This window comes from Lonchura striata, chromosome 12 (assembly GCF_050655825.1).
Source record: "Lonchura striata isolate lonStrDom1 chromosome 12, ASM5065582v1, whole genome shotgun sequence".
NCBI classification, from domain to species: domain Eukaryota; kingdom Metazoa; phylum Chordata; class Aves; order Passeriformes; family Estrildidae; genus Lonchura; species Lonchura striata.
The window spans coordinates 19019601-19044700 of NC_140714.1; the positions used below are offsets into that span (position 1 = coordinate 19019601).

Genomic DNA, 25100 nt, shown 5'->3' on the forward strand with positions numbered 1-25100 from the left:
ATTTTCACTAGGAAATATTGACTTTGATTGAATTAGAAAATTGAATTTGGTTTCTTTATTTGTCATTAATCACAAATAAATTAATTAATTAATTTATTTGTCATTAATTTTTGAATTATGTTCTGTTCACAACAGGAAAGTTGGAGGGTCTTGAAGGAAGATTATTTATTTTCACTAGAGATTCACCCTCTACCCTTTGTATCCCTGTGTAGAAAAGCTCAGACTGAATTTAAAGACCCCAAAGAAATGAATGACAATGAAATTTTGTCCAGCCTTCCCAAACTGGCTTGTTCTGTGACTCAACCCCATACCCATGCCCATCATAATTTGTAGGTTGACTGTGTTCCCTGGCTCACAGCTACCCCCAAACCATGAAAAGAGATTTAAACCAAAGATGGAAACTGTGAGTTCAGGATGAAAGTATGATTTCCCACACCAAAAATACTTCTTTTCATATTTAAACTGAATAAATAAAACATCATTTTCAAAAGGCATTTTTAATGAAAATTTCTTAGCCTTATTCCCTTGGTTAAAATGTCAGATGTTTATTAAATATATACACTGCCATAGTATATTTATTATTTAAACTATTTCCAGGCTACCCACCTCATTCCTTCCTCCACTTCCACTCCCAATGAAACCCCTCAAGGATAACCATAGCCCTTTTTATTGTTTTACCCCATAATCTCATTTATTCAGTGCCTGAACTTCACATTAGGAGAGCAGTGCAATGCCAGAGTGACTTCCACAGAGAGGAGGTGGAGTTCCCATCCCTGGAAGCTTCCTAAAATTGAGCAGAGGCAGGGCTGGCCAGCTCCAGGAGGGACACGAATCCCTCTGGAACAAACTCTGGCTTAGGACTTTTCTTTCAGGATTTCTGCCTGAAAGATCTGGAATTGGGGGATCAGGGTGTGATATCCCAGCTCACACAATCCACTGGAGGTGGAAGGCAGGGAAGGAGCAGTTTGCTCTGGATGGGTGTCTGGGAATGTGCAGCTGAGTGATTACACCACACCTTCATCCCTCAGCACTTTTCCTCCACCCCTATTCCAGAATCTATTCCCCTATTTCAGACAGCAAAACTCCTTTTTTTTTTTTTTTTTTTTGTGTTTCCCTGCTTATGGTGAATATCTCTTTTGCCCTTGTGACACAATAGAGCCCTTTGAAGGGTAGAAAGCTGTTTCTTATCTCCACTGGTTTATCTTTGCTGTGCAGTTTCTCTGACAGAAGTGTTTTATCCCATGCCAGAATAAATCCCTCGCTGTAAGCACAAAGAAAGACTGAGCATATTTAAAAAATATAATAAATCTTCCCGTTTATCTGGAGCAGGGCTCCTCACAATCTGCAAGACAAATATCAGGCAATTTCAGTCCCCAAAGCCAAGTTCTCAAGTGTTTTCTGAAGACGTCTATTTTGAGATTTCTAGGGAAATTTTACCACTTCATAGATCTCTAACGATGTAATTCCTGCTAATATTCTCAGGAACTTGGAGTTAACTTTTCCATGTAAATGTGCTTGACCTATGGCTGAAAAATTGACCAGCCAAATGGACAGGTGGGGCATTCACTTAAACAGATTTCCCTTAGGTACCTGGCATGTTGGAACTTTAATGGGAATTTTATATGGGATAAAATTTTATTTTATAATTGAATTTTTATGCTTTATACATCCCAGAGCTCCATTTCTCAGAACCCAGCACTGTCCAAACAAAACACCCACCAGAGTGTCCAAAAAAACAACAAAAAAGGTCATTGGAGGCTGATTAGCAAAGATACCACAATATCCATTATACCTCTATTCATTGACTTATATTAAAGGCAGCAGCAGAAAAATTGCCTGTATTAAATACTTCATGCTTATATAACAATGATGTGGATCCCCTGATAACAAAGCAACCCCTAAAGACAAAAACTACACCCAACAGGTGAAGAACCAGCACAAAACAAATGTGGAGTCAGAGTTCAAACTTCACACCAGATCCTGGTCAGGGAGTATCAAACTTAACCTGCCTGGCTCATTTTCCTGCAGCCTGACCTGAGGGAAAGGGGATATAGGTGACCCCGTTATAAATTCATTTATTAAAGCATTTATAACTGCATACATGTGGCTGGAACCCACCTGCCTACTTCTTCAGCTCCATGAATGCTTAGGATGTTCTTAAGATGATGTTCTGCAGCTCAGCTTTTGCTTTGCAGATTTTAATTAGAGACTAAGAAACATGGGCTTCATCTTCCACTCCCAGGATCTACAGGTGCACAGCTTCACATTTATTGGGCTCAGTCAGGAACAGCCACACAAATATGGATACGAATGCAAATAAAAATATACATAATACAAATATATAAATATAGATATATAAATAGTATATATGTGAAGTAAATGTTTCAGTAATTTTAAAAAGAGGCAACCAGAAGAGAGAGAAGGAGCTAAAGCCAATTCAATAGGGGGTTTTCCAATGAGAAAAAAAAAATTTGCTAAGTGAGTTTCATGACATTTAGTCTCCCAAATTGGCAAGTTATGCACAATAACTTAATGGTTTATGTGCATTGGAAGCAGCAAGTCATGGAGATCATTAAAGACATAAAGATTATAGATATTTTAAATACATGCTGGCAACAGAAGATTGCCTGCATCCAAAAGAATCAATAGAAGAAAATACAGAACAACAACCCCAGCCTGTATGTCATCTATCACGAATTACTACTTTTGGCATAATGGGCATCAAAAAGAATTCACAAAGATTTACTCATCTGCATGAGTGGATTACTGTACTGTTTATTATTTGTTATTTATTATTTATTATTTGTCGTTATTTATTATTTATTATTTATTATTTATTATTTATTTGTTATTTGTTATTTGTTATTTGTTATTTATACAAATCTGCAAATTTAATCAAAAAATCTACTTTAATAATTTCTTGCAGTACTCTGAAGTTTAATATGCAGAATTAAAAACAAGAATAGTGGGCATGCAGACACAGTGAACATTTAAAAAAACCCTGGCAAACACTCAAAATTGTACTATTATTAGCCTGCTGCTCAGTTTTCCCAAATAAAAAGTAATGATGGTGTAAATCAAGAGGGCTCCATGTCCCCGAGCATAATCCATTTGCTTTGTTTGAAATTCCATCAGAGCTTGTTTGAAATAGGATTTCTTCAGAATCCTCCAGCAAAAGTAGCCTGGGTTGGAAGTTTTTAAGAGGAAGCTTGAAAAGCCTGAGAAATTTGTAAAAGACTGCTGAATTTGTACAAATATTTTGTGAAACTCTTATCTATAAGCCTCTGTGAGCTTGTTCACATGTGATGACAACTTTCGTATTGCCTGACAATATAAATTACAATTTCAAAATGAACACAGATCTCGGGGCATGAGACCATAGAGGTTCATCTCCCGGGCTCCTTCCTGTGACAGCTCCCAGGGGTGTGACCAGCAGGGTGTCCTGGGGACAGGGAGGCCAGTGGCATCCTGGGGACATCAGGAAAAGCACTCCCAGCAGGTCAGGGAGGAATCCTGCCCCTCTGCCCAGCCCTGGGGCACATCTGGAGTGATCCTGTCCCTGTGCCCAGTCCTGGGGGCACATCTGGAGTGACCCTGCCCCTCTGCCCAGCCCTAGGGCACATCTGGAGTGATCCTGTCCCTTTGCCCAGCCCTGGGGGCACATCTGGAGTGACCCTGCCCCTCTGCCCAGCCCTGGGGCACATCTGGAGTGACCCTGCCCCTCTGCCCAGCCTGTGAGGCACATCAGGAATGATCCTGTCCCTCTGCCCTGGGGCACATCTGGAACTATCCTGCCCCTCTGCCCAGCCCTGAGCAGAGACCAGAGAGGCTGTGGGGTCTCTTCCCTGGGGATATTCCAGAGCTGTGTGCACACAATCCCATCCACGTGCCCTAGGATGGCCCTGCTGGAGCAGGGAGGTGGCACCAGCTGAGGCCCTGTGGTCACTTCCAGCCTGAGCCATGCTGGAACTCTGTGCTTTACTTTGGTCCTTTCTATATAAATGCAAATTCCAGTTCTATGTTCAGCAGGACAAAGCTCCTGGCATTCTAAAGGACGTTAAATCCAGTTTGGAACAAACACGTTTGCTGGGAGGCAGGAACATCTCACAGCAGCACTTCAGCAGGGGGTTAAGGCCTCCATCTCTGGTGGTGCTTGTAGGAAGCCTCGTCTGCATGGAAGAAGTCCAAATGAGAATAAACACAGGGAGCAGTTGCAAATCAGTGTTATATAAAAGTTATAAACAGCCCTGATTTAGAGTGTGCTACCTGAAAAGTGTTTGCACTCAGCAAAGAGGTCAAACAGCAAAGGAGACTGAGCAGGAAACTGCTGCAGAAACATCCTGGGCTGGGCAGTGGGATGGGAGCACACAACTTGTTCTTCAATCCTGTGTACAGGCACCAGCAAGAAAAGACTTTCACCTCTTGCACAACCATTTTCCAGGGCAAAACCTCTCAGCACAGAATCCCAGCACGGCTCAGGCTGGAAGTGAGCACAGGACTCAGCTGGTGCCACCTCCCTGCTCCAGCAGGGCCATCCCAGGGCACAGGGACAGGGTTGTGGGCACACAGCTCTGGAACATCCCCAGGGAGGGACACCCCACACCCTCACTGAGCAGTCTGGTCAGTGCTTGGTCACTGTCCAGGGGAAAATTGTGCCTCCTGTCCAGTGCATCCCTTCCTGCCTGCTGCCTTTTCTGCTTCTCAGCAGCACTGAGCAGAGCCTGCTCCCTGCTCTCACACCCAGAGACAGGACCTAAGCTTCGTCCCAAAACCCAAATTGGGTTTATCATAATTGCAATGGGACAGGGAGCAATTCAAGGGCAAAAAGACTGCCTTAGTAACAGCAAAAAAGGAGCTAATGGATGTATCATTTTGCTGAGAGTTGCATCTTTTGGCAATGAATGTTATCCTCTTAGACTGAGGGCAGGTACATGGGGATTTCCTGTATTTTCCTGTTTGCTCATGGTGGGGAGGAATTGTGCAAAGTTCACAATACCTCTTCACCAGTTGCTCAAACAATGAAGTTACCAAGTGCCCAACAATGCTGTTTGCAAAAAACATCGTTGCACAATTTCTTTGTCACCTACATAACAAAATTCCGTGTTTGACTCCACAGAGAGTTTTGTGCAACACATTTCTAAACATTTTTTTAAAATGAGGGGAAAATAAGCATGATCTTAAAGAAAGGAATGAATATGAGTAAGATAGTTGCAAAAAAATCTCCCAAATCTTATGCATATCTTTAACACAGAGAAGATGTACTGGACCTATGTGAATCACAAAAACATCAGTTTAGCTGAATATACAATAATGTGTTACACATGTGGCATTTTTCTAGGTCTTGAAGTGTGGCAGCACATTTCTCTCCCTCTCAGGATTTTTCATAGAGGTGCACAGAGGGAAATGAAAGAGAAAACTATTTCTATTTCTGCTCTTTGTTTTTCCCATGTGGAAAGTGTTTGGAGAATTGTTTACCTGCGGTGAGCGCTTGGTTGGATTCTGGTGAGGATTGATTGATCCTGATGGCCAATCCAATCCAATCCAATCCAATCCAATCCAATCCAATCCATCTGTGTCTGGACTCTCGAGAGAGAGTCAGACGTTGTGTTAGTTAGAGTCAGAGAAAGTAGTATGTAGCTTTAGTATCCTCCTTTTGTATAGCATATTAATGCATTTTAGCATAGTGATAATACAGAAACCATTCAGCCTTCTGAATTGAGTCAGACATCATCATTTCATCCCATTGGGTTCGCCTGCATTTACAATATTGAAGTAGTTGTGTAAGAAAGCTCCACTACAAGAAACTCCAGGTACTTGAGCAGAGAAGGGTGACAGCGCTGTGGCTGATGAGGGCTGGCACGGTCCCAGGCCGGGACGTGCTCTCGGATGCTCCGCAGACTCTGGGGTCAGCTCGGGTGAGCCCCCACGTCACGTCCCCGCTGCAGCCAGCTCGCATTTCACATTTCACATTTCACATTTCACGTTTCCGCAGGTTTGCGGCCACACCCGGGGCTCTCCGGCGGGCGGGCAGAGCGGAGCCGCGGGCAGCGCAGCGCCAGAGCCGGGCTCTTCCCCGGAGAGAGCGGAGCGACCCTCGGCAGCGTCCCGGAGCGCCGCGGCGGGACCGGCCGGCATCCCACCGCTTCCCACCGCTTCCCGAAGCATCCCACCGCATCCCACCGCTTCCCACCGCTTCCCACCGCATCCCACCGCATCCCACCGCATCCCGCCGCATCCCACCGCTTCCCGAAGCATCCCACCGCTTCCCGAAGCATCCCACCGCATCCCACCGCTTCCCACCGCTTCCCGAAGCATCCCACCGCATCCCACCGCACCCACCGCATCCCACCGCATCCCAAAGCATCCCACCGCATCCCACTGCTTCCCAAAGCATCCACCGCCTGCCACGCCTCCCATAGCATCCCACTCCTTCACATAGCATCCCGCCCCTTCCCAAAGCATCCCGCCGCTTCCCGTAGCACCCCACCGCTTTCTAAAGCATCCCAGCGCTTCCCAGAGCATCCCAGAGCATCCACCGCCTGCCACACCTCCCATATCATCCCACCGCTTCCCAAAACATCCCATCCCTTCCCACCACCTGCCACGCCTCCCCCCCCCCCCGCATTCTATCACTTCTCTTCGCCTCCTATCGCTTCCCATCGCATCCCATCTCCTCCGCCTCCACCGCGCCCCGGCCCAGCCCAGCCCCGGGCAGGCGGAGCGGCTCCGCCCGGCCCCGCTGCCCGAGCTGCCGCGGCCGCTGCCCGCTCTCCTCCGGCCTTTGGTGAGCGACCAGCGGCGGGGAAAGGCAGGAGGGAGCTGGGGCGAGGGGCAGCGGCAGGGATTGGAGGGACTGGAGGGATCGGGGGGATCGGAGTGACCGGAGGGATCGGAGGGGTCGGAGGGACGGGAGGGACCGGAGGGACGGGAGGGATGGGAGGGATGGGAGGGATGGGAGGGATGGGAGGCATCGGAGGCATCGGAGGCTGGGGGAGCGCGGGCGGCTCCTCGGAACTCGCTTGTCCCCCCCGAGCGCAGCGAGAGGAGCAGGGAAGGAAAGCAAACAGGAGCAGCACAGCTCACTAGCAAACACATTCTGCTTTTGAGAACTCTCCCTCGGCACAAACTGGGGAGCCCTTGGCAGATTTTGGCTGCTCCTGACCCGGCGCATCCCAGCCCAGAGCAGCAGAGTGGAGCAAAGAGTCTCCCGTAGGGGCAAACCGAGCTGAAGGAAAATCCTAAAAGTGCAGCAATAGCCTGTAGGAAGCTCAGCCAGCTTTTCCCCCGGAGGACATTTGTCCAAGCTGCAGATCCAGCAGCTCCAAAGGTCCCCAGGCTCCCCCCTGCCCCCGGGCAGAGAGGAGTCGCTGCGGGTCACGCAGCAAAGACCAGAGCAGGGAGGGGATGCTCACATGGAAATGGGAAGGAAGGGAGGGGAAACAGATGGATAAAGCCCAGATTCCCCACTGTACTTAACGGCCACACTTGAATTGAGATGGTTTTGAGGAGTTCCTGTCTGCACAGAAAATATTTATGCTCTTCTTTCAAGCATCTTTCTGGTAAGGGAAGGGAAGGGTACCTGGCAGGGAAAAACAGGCAGGGAGGGGTGGGTTCCTTGTTTTTAGGGAGAACAGTGGAAGAAAGGATGAGAAATAACTTAAACCCTCAACCCCTTCTGAAAACAATGGTGCTCTTGCGAGGAAAAATTGTAAATGCATTATTTTCATACATATCTTTCCTCATATACCAGTCCAGCACATCCTGAGGGGGCTGAACCTAAAGCAGGGACATAACCTGCCCTAAAACTTACCCCATTCTTGATGTGGCCACCCCAGGCTTTCCTTTACAGACAAGAATGATGGAGAGGAATGGGAATTCTTGGATAAGATGTTTTTAAAGTTTTTACTTGCACCACACCAGGCTCTCTCACTATTAAGAAACCCTGTGTCCTTTTACCATCTGCTTAATCCCACAAAAAACATTAAAGCTGCCTGAAGAAAAAAAAAAAAAAAAAAACAATCAAGGAGCTTGTTTAAGTCAGGTGTGTATTTCTAGAAAGGAAAATTTTCATATTTACAATGAGTTATTGCTAAAATATGAAGGAACTCATCAAATTACTATGGTAAATTCACCAGATGTTTGAAGAGACTGAATATACAGGTTCCACTCCTCACACCCACTAGGATTTTTAAATCTATCCATTTTGTGATGGATTTCACACAGTTCCAAAGCACCAAAAGTTCACTTGAGCTGAATTAAAGTAAATCCCTAAAGACTTTTCATTGTGATTCAACTTCACCACTGAAAGAACTCCCAGCTCTTATTCACATACCTTATTTTTTACTTTTGTGAGTAGTGATCTCCCAAGCCACTTGGAAAGAACCAGATCTTTATGTTTGAATGACAGGGTGAGTTACATTTTTAAAAGTTAATTGTATTTCTGATGCAGAGGGATAAAGTCACCAATTTTACAGTTGTCAGGGGTTGGAGTCAGTAGTAGGACAAGGTGGAGTCCAAAAAAAAATCAAGGTTTTTTTTGCTATCCTTGTAGGAAAGATGTCCTGTTAGACTGAGTTAGAAAAATGGGTTCCAAACCCAGAACAGAAAGGCACCACTGCAGCTGCTCAGCTTTTCCCCACATTCCCTGGAAATTCCCCTTTGTTTATAAGGGATTTTACAGCTCAAGGGTTTATTTCCTGCATCACAGCACAAAGGACTTTTCTTTCATTACAGAGTAATTTCACAGGTCTGGCATCTATAGCAAACTCTCTTTTTACACACAGGTAATAGAGCAAAGAATATAAGACAGCACAGCAGTACTTAAAGAAAATTATATTTAAATACTCTTTTGCTAAGAGATTACATTGATGACAAATTAGTTGATATTGATAATGTTTAGACAAGCTGGGAAAATTAATACCATATCTGGAAGCTCTGGGATTCTTGTCAAGATGAGTTTTTCCTCCAACCTCTTGGAAAAAATAATCCAATAATCCATATTTGGGAAATGCTATCACAAGAACAAGACTGTATCTTGTCATGGAAAAAATGACATTTCGAACAGCGTAAATTAGAAAACGGAGCTGCTAAAAGAAGAGTTGCATGGAAGTCTGAGCTTATATTTGGAAGGCCAAATCATTCTTTGGAATGCATCCATCTTCTGTTAACTGTTTTTAATATTCATGGAATATAGGCCAAGTGTTAAAGAGAGTTGTTTAAAAAATGCCAGCCAGTGTCAAAAAAGTCTGTATCTATCTCCTGATAATTTCAGGTTAAGGCTGGAACTTAAACATAATAAATTTACTTAGGAAAAAAAGGAAGTAAATACAGTGGTGTGTAGAAAATTGTTTAAATAAGTAGCTGGTTATGTTGCTTGAAGGATACTGAAGCTACACTTCCAAACTGTCCTGGCTGGGCTGAGACATTGTCATTTGAGTGGGAACAACAGGCAGGTTAACCAAGTTTTTACATTTACTTTTTATAAAAAATATTCCTTGAATATTGCCAGCCATTGGCTAGGGACTGTTCCCTTACAGAGAGATAAATGAGTTTTTGAGAAGGAAATTAATCAAACTTCTAGCATGTTAGTACTTTCAAAAACTCAAGAATAATTTAGGGGAAAAAAATCACTAGAAATAAATAAGTTTCTTAAGTACAACAGAGTGAGTAAAGACCATCTGAATTAAAATCTCACTTTCTGCTTGAATTTAGTCTGATGAGCAAGAATTTTGCTCTTTGGAGCTGTAATTTCTTAAAAATCTATCAGCAAGAGACATGCCAGTTTCTGGAAACTTTCTCCCACTCAGTCAGGGCTTAATAGATTGTACCTGCACTAATGAGGCACCGAGGCATCCACTTAGCATCTCCCAATAGATTCTTGCTCCTTGGAAATGTAATACAATAACAAATCATGATTGCTGAGCCTCCCTGTAGAAAAAGCGCTTCCCAAACAGCAAAAATTAAAGAGGCATTTTATGGTGAGGTCAGGGTTTAGAATTTCCACAAAGCAATCCAAAGTTTTGGGCTGGTTTCTTTCCTGTTTTTTTGTTGTTTTTTTTTTTTTTCAATCTGTCCTGTCTTAGTGTACTTTGTTTCAGTGTAATTAAACTGTGCAAACATTAAACCCCATTTATTCATTATTATTGCTTTCTTCTACTGGCAACTGAGTTAGAGATAAGGAATTGCATCAGTAGCTCCTGAAGAAAGGGCACATTAACCTGCTTTGGAACAGGAGCACTCCTGATCAATTCTGCAAGTTGCTTCCCAAATCCTGCCCTATCCAACCTCAGCAATGCTAAGGAGAAGGTTTGGGAAGCAGTGAACACCATTTATTGCATTCTACTGTTTTATTCACAGAATTCCAGAATTGTTGGGCTGGGAGGATCTCTGGAGATCATGCAGTCCAAGCCCAAATGTAGTTCATGTATTTCATATGCAACCAAGGAGAGCTGTCTAGCTCTCCAAAGAGGCTTTCTTTGCTGGTATTTTTTCAGTTGAAGACTCATTTAAAGTTGCCTTTTCTCCCTTTATTTTACCATCCATTTGAATGGAAGTATGTGGGGGTGAAGATCAGTCATTCCAGCATCTTACACCAGCTCCTTGCCTTGGCCATGCCCCCTACACTCAAACACACTTGAAGAGGTGGAGACAAAGACACAGCCTGGGATGTAACCACATTCCAGACATGCTGGTTTAATTTCCATGGAGTCATTTCTGTCCTCAGCATCCATGGAGTAATTTCTGTCCTCAGCATCAACTGAGTAATTTCTGCCCTCAACATCCATGGAGTCATTTCTGTCCTTAACATCCATGGAATAATTTCTGTCCTCAACATCCATAGAGTCATTTCTGTCCTCAACACTCATGGAGTCATTTCTGTCCTCAACACCCATGGAGTTATTTCTGTCCTCAACACCCATGGAGTTATTTCTGTCCTCATTCTCAGGAGATGCTCAAGGGCTCTGAGCTGTGAGCAGCTGGCACAGAGGAATTGTCCTGGCAGAGCCTGAAGGAATCCAGGATCACAGCACTCGCCAGGGTGCTCCTGTCTCCTCTGCCTATGGATGCTGCTGGCACCAAGGACACGGCTCCTCTCCCGACACCCACCTGTGAGTAAAGCCCAGGCAAGAAGGAATTTGACCTCTCATAAGGCAGCACAAATCATTTGAGTTTAAACCCTGATTACTGGAATAAAAAGGATGAAGTTAAATGAAGTATTGCATCACTGAGTTTCAATAGGAAATGCTGATTATTGAACAATCTGTTGCATTGTATTGCTCTGGCCATGTTTAGAGTTCTGAGGGTGAGAAATCCCATGCATACCTCAGTGTCAGTTGTGTAAATACTTTGAGCAAATATATTCACAGTCTCAATTTCCTTCCTTATTGCTTTAAGAGATCTACCAGAACATAAACTCAGACAAGCTATGAAATGGCACAGAATGTGTGCTACCCTCACAGACATTTTTCAGCAATGGACTGGAGGCAGAATTTGGTCAGTTGATAATTTGCTCCAAGATACAAAATATTATTAATCAGTTCTGCACTGTGGATCAATACATGAAGTTAGCAGTTGGGAAGCAGAAGATGCTTATTAATCCTGAAAAATCCCATTATTTGATCTCAAATAGACCTGGCATCTTTAAATGTTTGAAATCTGTGTGAGCCTAAATTGTGTAGGCAGAGATTACTCATTACCTATAATTTGAATGACTGCCAGCTGCTGGATTCTCAAACTGTTAGCTGGAGGTTGTAAATAAGCACTGGCTTGTTTAAATTATTTAGTACAAAACATGTTAATATTGCTTTTTACTAGCACATTTTAAATTGGTTTGCCAATATGGAGCTTATGTTATGGTTCATGATCAGCTGTTTAATGAGATATAATGAATTAAAACTGTGAGGAATTCAATTTCTTCTTCAGATTGTGGGATCTGTGAAAACTGTTCAGGATTGGTTAGTGGGGTTTCATAAAACACAAATTACCCGTATTTAGAATGTTGTAAAAATTTGTTATTTAGGAAAGCCCTAAAAGGGACAGTGCTAAGCTGAGGCACAAATTAGCTTTATTATCTTATTACTACAGCGACTGAGTATGCTTTTTTTTCTTTCCTCTAGTTCTGGAAATAAAAATTCCCAAGCAACCCAACACGTTTTCATCCAGGAGTGCAAACCATGACTGAACGTCCAAGGCCTGGACGCCCACTCCGATTCTCACTCCGTGTGCCCGCAAAAAAGATGTCCAACAACACAACAGAGGCCTCCAGCAACACTCCCCCAGCCCTCCTAGGTCTGCTCCTGGGAGGCATTTCCCTGGTCACCATTGTCATGAACATTCTAGTGCTGTGCGCTGTAAAAATGGAGAAGAAGCTGCAGACTGTGGGTAATTTATACATCGTGAGCCTCTCCATCGCTGACCTGATTGTGGGGGTGGCCGTGATGCCCCTGAACATCGTGGACCTGCTGAGCCCTGCGTGGCCCCTGGGGCTGGAAGCCTGCTTGTTCTGGCTCTCCATGGATTACGTGGCCAGCACGGCCTCGATTTTCAACCTCTTCATCCTGTGCGTGGACCGCTACCGCTCGGTGCAGCAGCCGCTCCAGTACCTCAAGTACCGCACCAAGATGAGAGCCTCGCTCCTCATCCTGGGGGTCTGGCTGCTCTCCTTCACCTGGGTCATCCCCATCCTGGGCTGGCACCTTTTTGCCAACAACGGGCAAAGGACGGTGGAGGAAAACAAGTGTGAGACGGAGTTCTTCAAAGTCACCTGGTTTAAAGTGCTGGCGGCCATTTTCAACTTCTACCTGCCCTCCCTGCTGATGTTGTGGTTCTACTGCAAAATCTTCAGGGCTGTTCAAAAACACTGCCAGCACCGAGAGCTCAACAACAGGTCTCACTTGTCCTCCACGGAAAAAAACACCGTGCAGCAGACCAAGACAAAGGATGACAAAAATATTTGCCTCCAGGAGCAAATCATTGGTGAGAACAGCCCCGGTGTAGACAAGGAAAACTCCCCAGAGCCCCAAAAAGTGGAGGCAGAGCTTCATTTCAGCCATCCTGACAAGGCTTCAAAGGCCCTGTGTAATGGGAAGGTCATGAAGTGGAGCTGTTTCTCCCTCACCACAGCCAAGCCTGAGCCTGGCTTGGATAAAGCAGAGAAGAGGGGAGCGTGTGCCACGAAAAAACCTGGGGCCAAGGAGCAGCCTGACTGCCAGGACAGTGACTCCAGCGGGGCATCAGACAACCACACCTTCACTGAGGTGGTCCCCCAGGCAGAGCCCAGCCCCGAAGGAGCCTGCCATCCTCAGGGGAGCACGGAGCACAGGGACTCCAGGGAAACGACATTCCTGAGGAAAACCTGGCACGCCCTGCACAGCCATTCCAGGAGCATCCACCGGCACGGCAACCGGGAGAGGAAGGCAGCCAAGCAGCTGGGGGTGATCATGGCAGCCTTCATGATCTGCTGGATCCCCTACTTCGTGCTGTTCATGGTGATAACTTTCCACGACCACAAACAGCTCTTAGAATTGCACAGGGGCGCCATATGGCTGGGCTACGTCAACTCCACCTTAAACCCCTTCCTCTATCCTCTCTGTAACCAGAATTTCAAGAAGACTTTTAAAAAGATCCTTCACATTCATTGATGCTGGGCTGGGGTTTTGGAGCTCAAGTGCAGCTCAGGAGTTCGACCAAACAAAATGTTCTGGTTTCAAAGGATGGGTACAGTAAAAGACTTTGGCAAACTGTAATCTGTAAAGAAGTGGTAGTAAAAGTGGGAGATGTGCATTTAATAGTTTTAACACATTTGAAGAGCGACTTCAGGTCAAGAATCTGAAAAACTCAAAGTCAGTACATGAACTGTTACGCTGTTGTCAACCTTTTACTGTTTGAGACCACCACTTCTATCACAGAAATGGAGACAAAAATAAATCTCTTCAGTGATTATAAATTATTCAGCTACAGAACAGGAAGAAATCACATTTCTGTCATTGGCCACAAAAATTTTTCTCTTTCAACTTACTCCATTACATACATTGCTTGTGAAGTGAGATTTGCAAGTGGAGGTACTTCGCACAAAGAACCTGAAACTGCTTAAAAAAACTCACCTATTTATTTATAGCTTCCTCCAAAGCACAAACTTTTCATCAAGTGTCAAGTTTTAGTGTGTATGCTACTGTATCTCTTTGATATCATGCTTATATTAACTGTACATTAACTTTGCTGAAAAAAAGTAGATTTTTTTTTTGTCCCAAAAGAGTTTCCATGCTCAATATACTGTCACCATCTGCTCCAGAAGAGTGTGCTGCTGTTTCTAGACTTGAGGAATATAGCTGATTATACATAAAATATGTTTACCTTTTCTACCTTTTATATTTAATTGTATTTCATAAATCTTGCTGTCAAATATTTCAGGAGAAAAACACAATAATAGAATTCTCGATGTTCGATGAAAAGACTTCAAGAAGATGCTGGAGTACAACTGAAGGCCAGGCTGGCTTTGATGTTACAAAGAAAAAAGAAATTCCTCTCATTCCTTTTGTTGTGATGATGAATTTCCCACATTCTATACCGTTTCTTAGTTGTATTTAAAGGATTCAATATTAAAAGAAGCCCTAATATATCTGCATTTTAATACATTGGGGAAATACGCTAAAGAAATAAACTTAAATCCATGCTATATCAGTGTATCATGCAAGGTTCAGAGATTAATTGACTTTGGTTTCAAGTTGCACTCAGGAAAAACCGCAATTAGGAATCTTAAATCTAGCAGAAATAAGGCAAAATGCAGAGAGAGAACATAAAACCAACAAAATTCAGCGCAGAATGCAGACAAGTTTTTCACTGCAGGAGGAACACCTGCACAAGTAGTAAAATGCACCTCTTTGCAGTAGAGAACAGAACTTTTTGAAACACATGCTCTAATTCCTGACCTTTCACAAACAATTGCTGAGGTTCACAGCCATTAAATTGTTCTTTTTTCTATTCCGATTTGCAACAGCAATTCTGGCCAAAATGGATGGCAATTTAGATGGTCCCCGAGGAAATAAAAGTCAGCCACAGTTATTGGTGCTAAAAAACACATTTACCCAAGGACTGCTGAGAAATCTGTCCTGTTGATCATAAAAATTGCCTTTTTTGACCTTAAAATGTACTAATACACAAAAAAAACCTCAGCAAGGTCATTGAAAATTGATAAAAATCATTGAAAATTGGTCTAAAAATGATGGTGACTGTGACAACAAAAACCTTTGGTAAAAATAAAGAACATTCAAACAGCTAAACCAAGGAAAACACAGCTGCCTGAATTTTTTTTTAATTTCAAGCCAATTTACCCATGATTGTTGTGTAACTGTGTTAATAGCAAAGACAGGGGATTTGTGATAACCACATTTTATATATATAGCTATTAGATAACAATAAAACAGAGAAATGGGATAGTGTCTATTTTAAATAGCAAGTACCTAAGAAAATTTCTGAGTTTATTTCACTGAACAGGCAATTCCAGTGGCTCTGGATGTGAGGGAAGCAGAGGAAAGCAAATTTCGGTAAGAAATGGAGAAACCTCCCACCAATGTAAGGCCAAAGCTCAAGAGAATATTTCAGGTGTGGTTTCCTGTAAAATGTTTTCAGTGTTTTCCAGTTGACAGCCAAGGTCAGAGGACATGGAGTTTCAGAGAACACAACAAGAGTCTGAGGATTTCTAGGAGATACGTAAAACATGTTCACTCTCTTGTAAAAATGTTAAAACTTTAATAAAGGACAATAGGACCATAGAGCAACAGTTATTATGGCTGGGTGCATCTTGGCACTCAGTCAAGAGCACACCTGCTATTTTGGAAACACCCTTCATATACCATTTCTATTGCATCAGCCTGTTACATATATATACTGTTATGCATAGTAACAACTTTTCCTCAAACTAGTTTACAAATTCCAAGAACTGTTCAGCACAGCTCCTCCTCAGTTCTGCCTTTTTAGGGCATGCACATTCCTTGGTGGTGGTTTCAGTCCATTCTTACCAGCTCCAGTGATAAGAATGAACCTCCATAAGAATGGCTTTGGTCCATAACTGTTGGTACTTTTGGTCCAAAATATAGTCCATATTTTCTTCAGACGGTGAGTGCTGACAGTTGGCATTTCTGTACAATGTCCTCACCCTGTCTTCATGGGATGTGATCCCATCCAAGCAGGTACTTTAACACATACACACTTATATCAGCAATTTCACTAAGCTTAATTAACAACAGAAATAAAACCGGCATCTTTATAACAAAGTTACTTTAACATTACACATATAAAAATCCATTTTAGTACCTGCAAAAAGCCAATATTTTGTGTCCATAACATATTATTATAACATATTGTAATATAATTAACATATATGTCAATGATATATGTTATTATAATAAACTATGTGTTAATTATATTAACATATTACTATACTATGTGTACCAACACACAGAGATGTGCTGGGACTGATGTTTAGCAGCACAAGCTGCTCCCGGAGCGTTCCGTGGTCACCGGGGACACCTGGCGGGCCGGGAACCAGCCGGGAATTTCACCGCCCTTCCCACATTCCCAGCAAAGGCCACAGACAGAGAGGAACCACGACTGCAGGGACGCGTTTAGGCACTTTCCCACGACTAAAATGAAATTAAATTGCTGGATTTTCTCAGGGCTCCGCCGTGTGCCGGGGAAGTTGGAGCGGCACACGGCTCCAAGCGCTGCGGGACGCGGGCCCGCCCGACTGCTCCGAGGCGGGGGATGGGAACCGGGATGGGAACCGGGATGGGAACCGGGATGGGAACCGGGAGCGCACGGGAGGCGGCCCGGGCCGGGCCCGCCCTCCGTGCCCGCACGCCATCGCCCCGCGCCGCCCGCCCGTCACACGCTGCGCATCAGCGCCGTGCGCCGTGCCGGAAGGGCGGAGCGAGCGGCGCAGCCGGTAAGGGACGGCGGGCACGGGCGGCCGGGTCCCGCCGCCACCGCCACCGCCACCGGCACCGCACTGCCCCGGTACTGCCCCAGCCCCGGTACCGGCACCGCCCCAGCCCCGGTACTGCCCCAGCCCCGGCACTGCCCCAGCCCCGGTACCGCCACCGGCACTGCCCCAGCACTGCCCCGGTACCGCCCCAGCCCCAGCACTGCCCCGGTACCGCCCCAGCCCCAGCACTGCCCCAGCCCCGGTACCGCCACCAGCACTGCCCCAGTCCCAGCACTGCCCCGGTACCGCCACCGGCACTGCCCCAGCCCCGGTACCGCCACCGGCACTGCCCCGGCACTGTCCCAGCCCCGGTACCGCCACCAGCACTGCCCCAGTCCCAGCACTGCCCCGGTACCGCCCCAGCCCCAGCACTGCCCCGGTACCGCCCCAGCCCCAGCACTGCCCCAGCCCCGGTACCGCCACCAGCACTGCCCCAGTCCCAGCACTGCCCCGGTACCGCCACCGGCACTGCCCCGGTACTGCCCCAGCCCCAGCACTGCCCCGGCACCGCCCCAGCACTGCCCCGGTACCGCCACCGGCACTGCCCCGGTACTGCCCCAGCCCCAGCACTGCCCCGGTACCGCCCCCGGCACCGCCCCCGGCGGGGCTCGGCAGCGGCACCGTTCCCGCAGTGCCCCGGTACCGCCCAGCCCCAGCCCCGGCACCGTTCCCGCAGTGCCCCGGTACCGCCCAGCCCCAGCCGCGGCACCGTTCCCGCAGTGCCCCGGTACCGCCCAGCCCCAGCCCCGGCACCGTTCCCGCAGTGCCCCGGTACCGCCCAGCCCCAGCCGCGGCACCGTTCCCGCAGTGCCCCGGTACCGCCCAGCCCCAGCCCCGGCACCGTTCCCGCAGTGCCCCGGTACCGCCCAGCCCCAGCCCCGGCACCGTTCCCGCAGTGCCCCGGTACCGCCCAGCCCCAGCCGCGGCACCGTTCCCGCAGTGCCCCGGTACCGCCCAGCCCCAGCCCCGGCACCGTTCCCGCAGTGCCCCGGTACCGCCCAGCCCCAGCCCCGGCACCGTTCCCGCAGTGCCCCGGTACCGCCCAGCCCCAGCCGCGGCACCGTTCCCGCAGTGCCCCGGTACCGCCCAGCCCCAGCCCCGGCACCGTTCCCGCAGTGCCCCGGTACCGCCCAGCCCCAGCCCCGGCACCGTTCCTGCAGTGCCCCTGGCAGCCCCGCGGTCGGTGTGTCCGGGCCTCGGCCCGCTCCCCGCGGCAGCAGCCACGCGTAGACGGGGCCGGGCGGCCGGGGCCGTGTCAATGTTCCGGGATGGGGCCGTGTCCGTGTTCCGGGCCGGTGCCGGTGCTCTGTCGGTCCCGGATCGCGGTGCGGGGCCGGTGCCGTGCAGGTTCTCCGCCAGTGCCGCGTGGCTGTGCGGGGTTGGTCCCGTGTGCGTGCTCGGCTCCGGGCCCGGTGCCGTGTAGGTTGTCTGTCAGTCCGTGTCGCTGTGCGGGGCCGGTGCCGGTCCCGGTGCCGTGTGGCTGTGCTGTTTTCATGTCCATGTACGGGGACAGTGCCATGGACATGTTCGGGGCTGGTCCCGGTGCCGTGTCATTCCCGGGTCAGTGTTCGGTCCCGTTCCTGTGTCGGTATCGGTACCGTGTCAGTCCCGTTCCCGTGCCGGTCCCAGGGTCGTGTCACTCCCGTTCCCGTGTCGGTCCCGGTGCTGGTCCTGGTGCCGGTCCCGTTCCCGTTCCCGTGTCGGTCCCGTTCCTGTGCCGGTGCCGGTGTCGTGTCTGTCCCGGGGCCGTGTGGTTGTATCATTCCCGTGTCAGTGTTCGGTCCCGTTCCTGTGCCTGTCCCGGTGCCGTGTCTGTCCCGGTGCCGGTTGCTGTTCCTGTGTCAGTCCCGGTGCCGTGCCGGTGTTGGCCCCGGGGACATGTGGCTGTGTCATTCCCGTGTGGCTGTGCCGTTCCCGATTCCCGTTCCCGGTGCCGTTCCCTTGCCGTTCTCGGTTCCGGTTCCCGGTCCCGTTCCCTGTTCCCGGTCCCGTTCCCGGTTCCCGTTCCCGGTGCCGTTCCCAGTGCCGTTCCCGGTTCCCGTTCCCATTTTGCCGTTCCCGTTCCCTGTTCCCGGTCCCATTCCCGTGCCGTTCCCGCTCCCGGTTCCCGCTCCCGGTTCCCGCTCCCGGTTCCCGCTCCCGGTTCCCGTTCCCGGTGCCGTTCCCGTGCGGTTCCCGGTGCTGTTCCCAGTTCACGTTCCCGTGCGGTTCCCGGTGCCGTTCCCGTTCCCAGTTCCCGTTCCCTGTTCCCGTTCCCGTGCCGTTCCCGTTTCCCGTTCCCGTTCCCGTTCCCGTGCCGTTCCGTGCCCAGCGGGCGCTGTGTGTGTCCGCAGGGCCCCGCCGCCGCCGGGCCATGGCCGCTCCGCGCCGCGCCGCGCCGGCCCCGCCGGCCCCGCTGCAGTTCGCCCCGTTCAGCAGCGCGCTGGACGCCGGCTTCTGGCACGAGCTGACCCAGCGCAAGCTCACCCAGTACCGCCTGGACGAGACGCCCAAGCTCATCAAGGGCTACTACTACAACGGTGAGCACCGCCGCCCGGCCCGCTTCCGCTCCCGCCGCTCCTCCGGCGGCTCGCTGAAGCGCTACAAAGAATGGCTGGGAATTTTGTGTGTTTCGCTGTCATTTGCATCGACAAAGAAAGGGAAATAACCTGAATACTTTGGTTTAAAAAGAGCTTTGTTGCTGGTTTTTTGTCCAGGTGATCCTCCGGGTTTGCCAGCTCGATTGACACTGGAGTTCAGTGCCTTTGATATGTAAGTACAGGCTGTGGTTTGCTTTCATTTGTGTTTGGAGACACTTTCCTAGTATAAAATTGACATATTACTTAGAGAAACTCTACGTGAGAATAAACTCTACCTGAGAATAAACAAATTCATTTACCCTCTATGCGAGAGTAAATAAATAACCTTTTTGCCAAAGGCTCTTGTTGTTACAGTCACCATCATTCTTAGACCAATTTTCAATGATCTTGCTGAGGTTTTGTCATGTATTAGCACATTTTAAGTTCAGAAAAGGCAGTTTTCATGGATAAATAAATTAATTAATGTACTTCATAGCAGTGGAGAGATTGCTTTGAGTCACAAAAAAATTAACTCCTTCTGGCTGAATTTAAAATATTCTGAATTCTTAGATTCACTCACTTTCTACATGTATGTTTATATGAAATACCAGTTTTTTTCCCATTTCCTCAGCTTTTTGCATCAGGGAGGTTTTTTTAGTCATTTGCCTCTTCCCCTTATAGCTTAATTAGCATTTCAAATAGATTTTAGGTCCCTGGTTGTTACACTGTAATGTCCTCCAAAGTGTTTTATCTGTTATGACTGGAAAAATACCAAGTTTAGAGATCAGTGTTAAAGGAGGCAGTAAAATCCATCAGATCTGTAAATTAAGGAAATATTGTAGGATTTTAACCTAATATATCTCAAAAGTAAAATACTGATTGCAACAGCAGCTTCTCCAGCTGATGATATTACAAATTATAAAAGTTGCTCAATCTTTTGTCTGGCTTGGGTTTCCTTTGGGATGTGTTTTAAACATCAAATTTTAACTAACTCTTAGTGTGAGTACAAAACTGGCATCTAAGTTCAGCCTAAATTGGTTTTTCTCAATGCAAATCCCATTTGTCACAGGTAGCTTCTGTTTGAACAGAAATTCAAAGCTTCACTCCCTGGTTTAGTGTCACTCTGCTTGGGGAGAACACAGATGCCATGTGTATTTTTGAAGCCATGATGGAGATGTGTGTTTGCACATCTGGTTATTATTCCATCAATCCATCTTCATAAGGATTAAGTTATTTATTTAATGAATTTTAATTTTGTTGCTGTGCCTCATCATTTGGTTGAAGTTAACACCATAAGATAGATATTGCTGCTGCTGATGACTGTGTTAATTCCCAGAGTTTTCCTGCTTTTTTCCAGGAATGCTTCAATACCAGCACGTTGCTGTCCTGCTTTTGGAACATTGTATAACACCAACACTTTTGAGACTTTCAAATCCTGTGATAAAAAAGCACTTCTGGACAAGGAAGCAAAAGAGGTGAGATTTAAAATCAAATCATAGAGTGTTTCCAAATCCCTTCTACTCATTGAAGTGCTTTACACTCTGCCCCAAATTTGGAGCTATTCCAGTCTTGAGCAGCCTCAGGATTCAGTTTATTCTGGAAAGAAGAGTTTGGTGTTTGCTTTTTATTGTTCTCTACAAAAGAGTATAACCTAATTAATGATAACTAATTCTACATGGAGAACTCCATCACATTTTAAGCTCTGCAATGCTCTTGGAGCTGCCAGGGACTTAAATTCTGTAGAGCACATATTTAAAATTTGTCTTCGTACCCAAAAACCAGCAGTGCCTGGTTTAAACCCCAGATTACTACAATTTATATGTGTGACAAAGAGATGGGGAAACTTCACAGCAGCAATAATCATAAAGATAATGAGAGATAATAAAGCAAAAAAAAGATGGGTGAGAGGGGCTGGTCTGCCTGCATTGTCACCAGTGTATTTAATGTCATGGCCTGGGGAGAGGTGAAGGTCAAATTTAAGATGCTTTACTTTGACCTGTCCTTGATTCCTTTAATTAATTGCCTTGAGTAACAAAGTTTTCATGCATATCTTCACTCCAAACTAGGATTTTTTTTCGCATTCCTGTGGTCTCATAATTCCCTGTTGTCTCACCTTTAAAATCCTTTTAACACAGATAATTGTATGAATTAATTCAGTTTAAAAGAATGCTAAAGAATATTTATCTCCAGACTTTATATGTAGCTGGAAGAATTACAGATTTTTGGAGCTGTTCTCATGTTCTCTGGTGTTTCTTTGCCCTTTTTCTTCCTTCTTGTCCCCACAATCCTTGGCAGATCTGGGAATCAATCAAATCTGGAGCTGCTCTGGAGAACCCAATGCTGTTGAACAGGTTCCTGCTGCTGACATTTGCAGTGAGTACAGAAAATTTGTGTCTACTACTTGTAGTGGAAGTAGTGAAATAGTTTGTTTTTAGGAGTATTCATATATTTTGTATTAATAATAATGCTGCATTAATATATTTTTATATTATTTCCTACAAATGTATAAGATTACCTGATGGCCTTACAGATATCAGTAAAAATAGAGCAGCTGTTTCATGTTGAAGAAATTGAAAGCTTTACTACATGCTCCAGCTACCAAAGCCTGAAGGATTGTACACACATTGTCTCTTTAAATCTTAAATAAAAACATATACAGAGAATGAAGTCCTTAGCATTTTTATGATTTTCTAAAATCATTGTGAAGTAAAGACCCCTGTGGTTTCCATGGTTAAAATCATAAACCATTAATTTTAATTAGTATTGTATAATTTATTTTGATATATCTCCTTATTACATAATTTGACTTTTTTTTTTTTCTCTAGGATTTAAAAAAGTATCATTTCTATTACTGGTTTTGCTACCCTGCTCTCTGCTTCCCTGATGGAATTCAGATTACTCAGAAACCTGTCTGTCTTGGGGACAGGTTCTCACTAAATCAGGTATTCAAAATCCTAAAGATTGTGAATTCTGCAACACTGAGAACTTCTGAGAGCTTTAAAACTCAGTATTTTTTGTCACCACATCCTGAGTTAATTGTAGACTCTAATTTCTTTTTTAAACTTTACTTTTTTTATTTCCATGTTGGTTTTTGGTTTACCTTTTGTTCCATGATTGTTTAAATTGTCTCAGTTTAGGTGCAGGTATGGCAAACAAATCCTGAAGAGGTGATTATGATAAGCTATATATTTTATATTTATTTTTGAGATATATATGTTAAGCTATATATAAAAATGAAAATTAATATGTAGTTATGTATACAGCTTTGGTTTTTAATCTAATTTAAAAGAAACTATAAAGAGGCATACCCTGAGTGAGCCAAGTCATTAAAATTACAAAATTCTTAATAAAATATATGTTTAGACAAGGAAAAGAAGTTAATTTTTTTTCTTTTTTTAGGAAAAAAATTAAACACATTTTAGTTTCTTTCATCTTACAGTGCAAAATTGTTAAAGCTGTTGGTTCAGTTGTGTTTGCACTTTCAGATTCAAGCCCTGCAGAAAGCCTATGATGACCTCTGCCAGGAGGAGGGGGTGACAGCCCTGCCTTATTTTTTAATTAAGTATCATGATAATTCTGTCATGATATCCCTGCTGAAAAAGTGGGATGGCTTCTTTCAAGACCAAGGAGGAAAGGTAATAAGAATTTTATATAATTTTATATAATTCAATTTTTAACCTGTGAATGGTTTGAAGGTCTAATACTGAGCTGGGCATGGTGGTTGTGTCTTGAGGGTGGCTGTAAAGTGATTTTTATGCTGTTTTCCCTTTGATTTGTTCTTTTGCTGGGCTGTGCCCTGTCACTTTCTGATCATCCCAAAATCAGTGCAGAATTTTGGGTTAGGAGCAAGGCTTCAGTTGCTGGGCTTCCCTCCGAATTGTGTTTTTAAAGCAGTGAACATCCAGTGTCCCTGAAGAGGCCAGACTGAATAAATCCCAAAGCTGTGGCAAAAGCTTGAGTAAAACCTAATGTGACCATGGATTAAATATTTATAAATATGCAAAATGTGTCTGTAGGCCTGCTCTGTCCAGAAGTTTTATTTAAAAATGCCAAATAACCTTTGCATGACTGTGGATAGATGAGTTCTCATGCAGAACAATTTGATTTGCAGGTGACAGTTGGAGTTTATGATCCTTGTAATTTATCCCAGTATCCAGGATGGCCACTGAGAAACTTCCTGATCCTGGCAGCCCACAAATGGTACCTATTTTATTCTTTCCCACAAAGATGATTTATTGGTTGATATTAAATGAGATATTTTTGTCCATGGTATTTCACTCATATCACCCACTTGATATTTTGTTTTTGTTTTCCTTTGACCTTATCCACTTGGAGTGATTCTGATTTTATTCATTATTCTGTTTTTTACTTCTGTCAATCACAAATTCCTATTAATGCTAATCCTCACATGGATACATCCACCTGGAAATGCCAGCAACCCTCTAGCAGTGTCAAATCTTGTTTAAAATACTCTGTGAATTTAAATAATTAATTAGCATCAATAATAGGAGACTTACATTTTAAAAATCAGATATTCTTAGGGGGTTTTTTTGAACCACTTGATTTTTTCTTTTTGTTGGGGAGAAAATGGGAAGACACAATTTTACACTCTGGGTTTTAAAAAAAAGGATTTAAATTATCAAATGAATTTGGGTTTCTGTAACAAAACTATAATTAGGCTGCACTTCCACAGTTATGAGTGTTACATTTCCACAGCCTTGGGGTTCAGAGGGGTTTAGGCACTAAAATTCTCATTTTTTGTTTGGGAATTTGAATCATAAGGAGGAAAAATGATATATATTGAGAACTCAGAGGATCTTGGTGCCACAGCAAAGTCCCAGTGTGTCACCTGGTGTGTGCTCTGGTGCTTTTCTGCAGTTTTTTTTTAATTAAATCTGCAGTTTGTCCAGTGCTGGATAAATGCAAGGACAGATGACAGTGGCATTGCTTTGGAGCTGTGTCACACCAAACCAGTCATTTTCTTACCCTTCAGGAATTATTTTTCTTTCTGTTCCTGATAAAGACAACAAAGTTTAGTACCAAGACAAAAAGCCTCATTCAGAACCTGCAAAAGACTAAACCTATGTGGAACGGTGTTAAAACAAGTCCCTTTTCTATTAAAGAAGTTGCATGTCTGTCTCTATTTCTCTTTTATTTTAATGGCAGGGGCAGTGCTCTGCAGGGGGTTGAAGTGCTCTGCTTCAGAGACAGGACCCTGCAAGGGGTGAGAGACATCACACACAGCATCATCTTTGAAATCAAACTGCCAGAGGCACCCTTGGGCCCAGGTAATCCTTTAAAAACATTTTTTCCTTTTTTTATCCCCTTTCTAATCACTGCTCACATAGCAAAATAAATTACTACTGCAAAGTGGTTACTTAGCATAAGTTGTTTCAAATGGATTTTAAATAGTTTGAATTTCTGTTAAATGTCTCTAAAGGAAATTATTCCTTTTTCAACAAAAAAGAAGAGGAATATTCTCTCTTAATTTTTTCCTCCTGTGATTGTGTTTCTAATTGAAAGCTAAGAAAAGTTCTGCTGGTGGCATAGAAAATACAGTA

The 25100-nt window shown here is 45.3% G+C and overlaps 2 protein-coding genes and 1 long non-coding RNA gene across 8 annotated transcripts in view; 2 read left to right on the top strand and 1 right to left on the bottom strand.

Annotated features, from left to right (window-relative positions):
• Positions 1-525: 525 nt before the first annotated feature.
• LOC146766290 (uncharacterized) lies at positions 526-6141 on the bottom strand. Its single transcript, XR_014958190.1, has 2 exons — positions 4267-6141; positions 526-4169 (listed from the first exon to the last, which is right to left on the bottom strand). It is a non-coding gene; the product is annotated as an uncharacterized LOC146766290 (long non-coding RNA).
• A 479-nt stretch (positions 6142-6620) lies between these two features.
• HRH1 (histamine receptor H1) lies at positions 6621-14672 on the top strand. Of its 4 annotated transcripts, none has more exons than XM_021530489.4 (3): positions 6621-6784; positions 10946-11108; positions 12117-14672. In XM_021530489.4, the coding sequence occupies exon 3, from the start codon at positions 12174-12176 to the stop codon at positions 13638-13640; it is 1467 nt and encodes a 488-aa protein (XP_021386164.2). In that variant the 5' UTR covers positions 6621-6784; positions 10946-11108; positions 12117-12173; the 3' UTR covers positions 13641-14672. The 4 variants fall into 4 exon arrangements, with proteins under 4 accessions (XP_021386164.2, XP_085446890.1, XP_085446891.1 ...); XM_085590764.1 differs by lacking the exon at positions 6621-6784 and adding an exon at positions 6825-8408; XM_085590765.1 differs by lacking the exon at positions 6621-6784 and adding an exon at positions 6825-7559.
• A 2216-nt stretch (positions 14673-16888) lies between these two features.
• ATG7 (autophagy related 7) overlaps positions 16889-25100 on the top strand; it is an 83142-nt gene continuing 74930 nt past the window's right edge. For 2 of the 3 annotated variants that reach the window (XM_085590761.1, XM_077786052.2), the window contains exons 1-9: positions 16889-16942; positions 19315-19500; positions 19678-19732; positions 20897-21014; positions 21835-21912; positions 22365-22481; positions 23025-23174; positions 23651-23739; positions 24706-24827. In XM_085590761.1, the coding sequence (XP_085446887.1) occupies positions 19335-19500; positions 19678-19732; positions 20897-21014; positions 21835-21912; positions 22365-22481; positions 23025-23174; positions 23651-23739; positions 24706-24827 (895 nt within the window). In that variant the 5' untranslated portion in view covers positions 16889-16942; positions 19315-19334. Of the gene's footprint in view, positions 17014-19314; positions 19501-19677; positions 19733-20896; positions 21015-21834; positions 21913-22364; positions 22482-23024; positions 23175-23650; positions 23740-24705; positions 24828-25100 lie in introns of all 3 variants that reach the window. The other variant, XM_085590762.1, reaches the window with a different exon arrangement.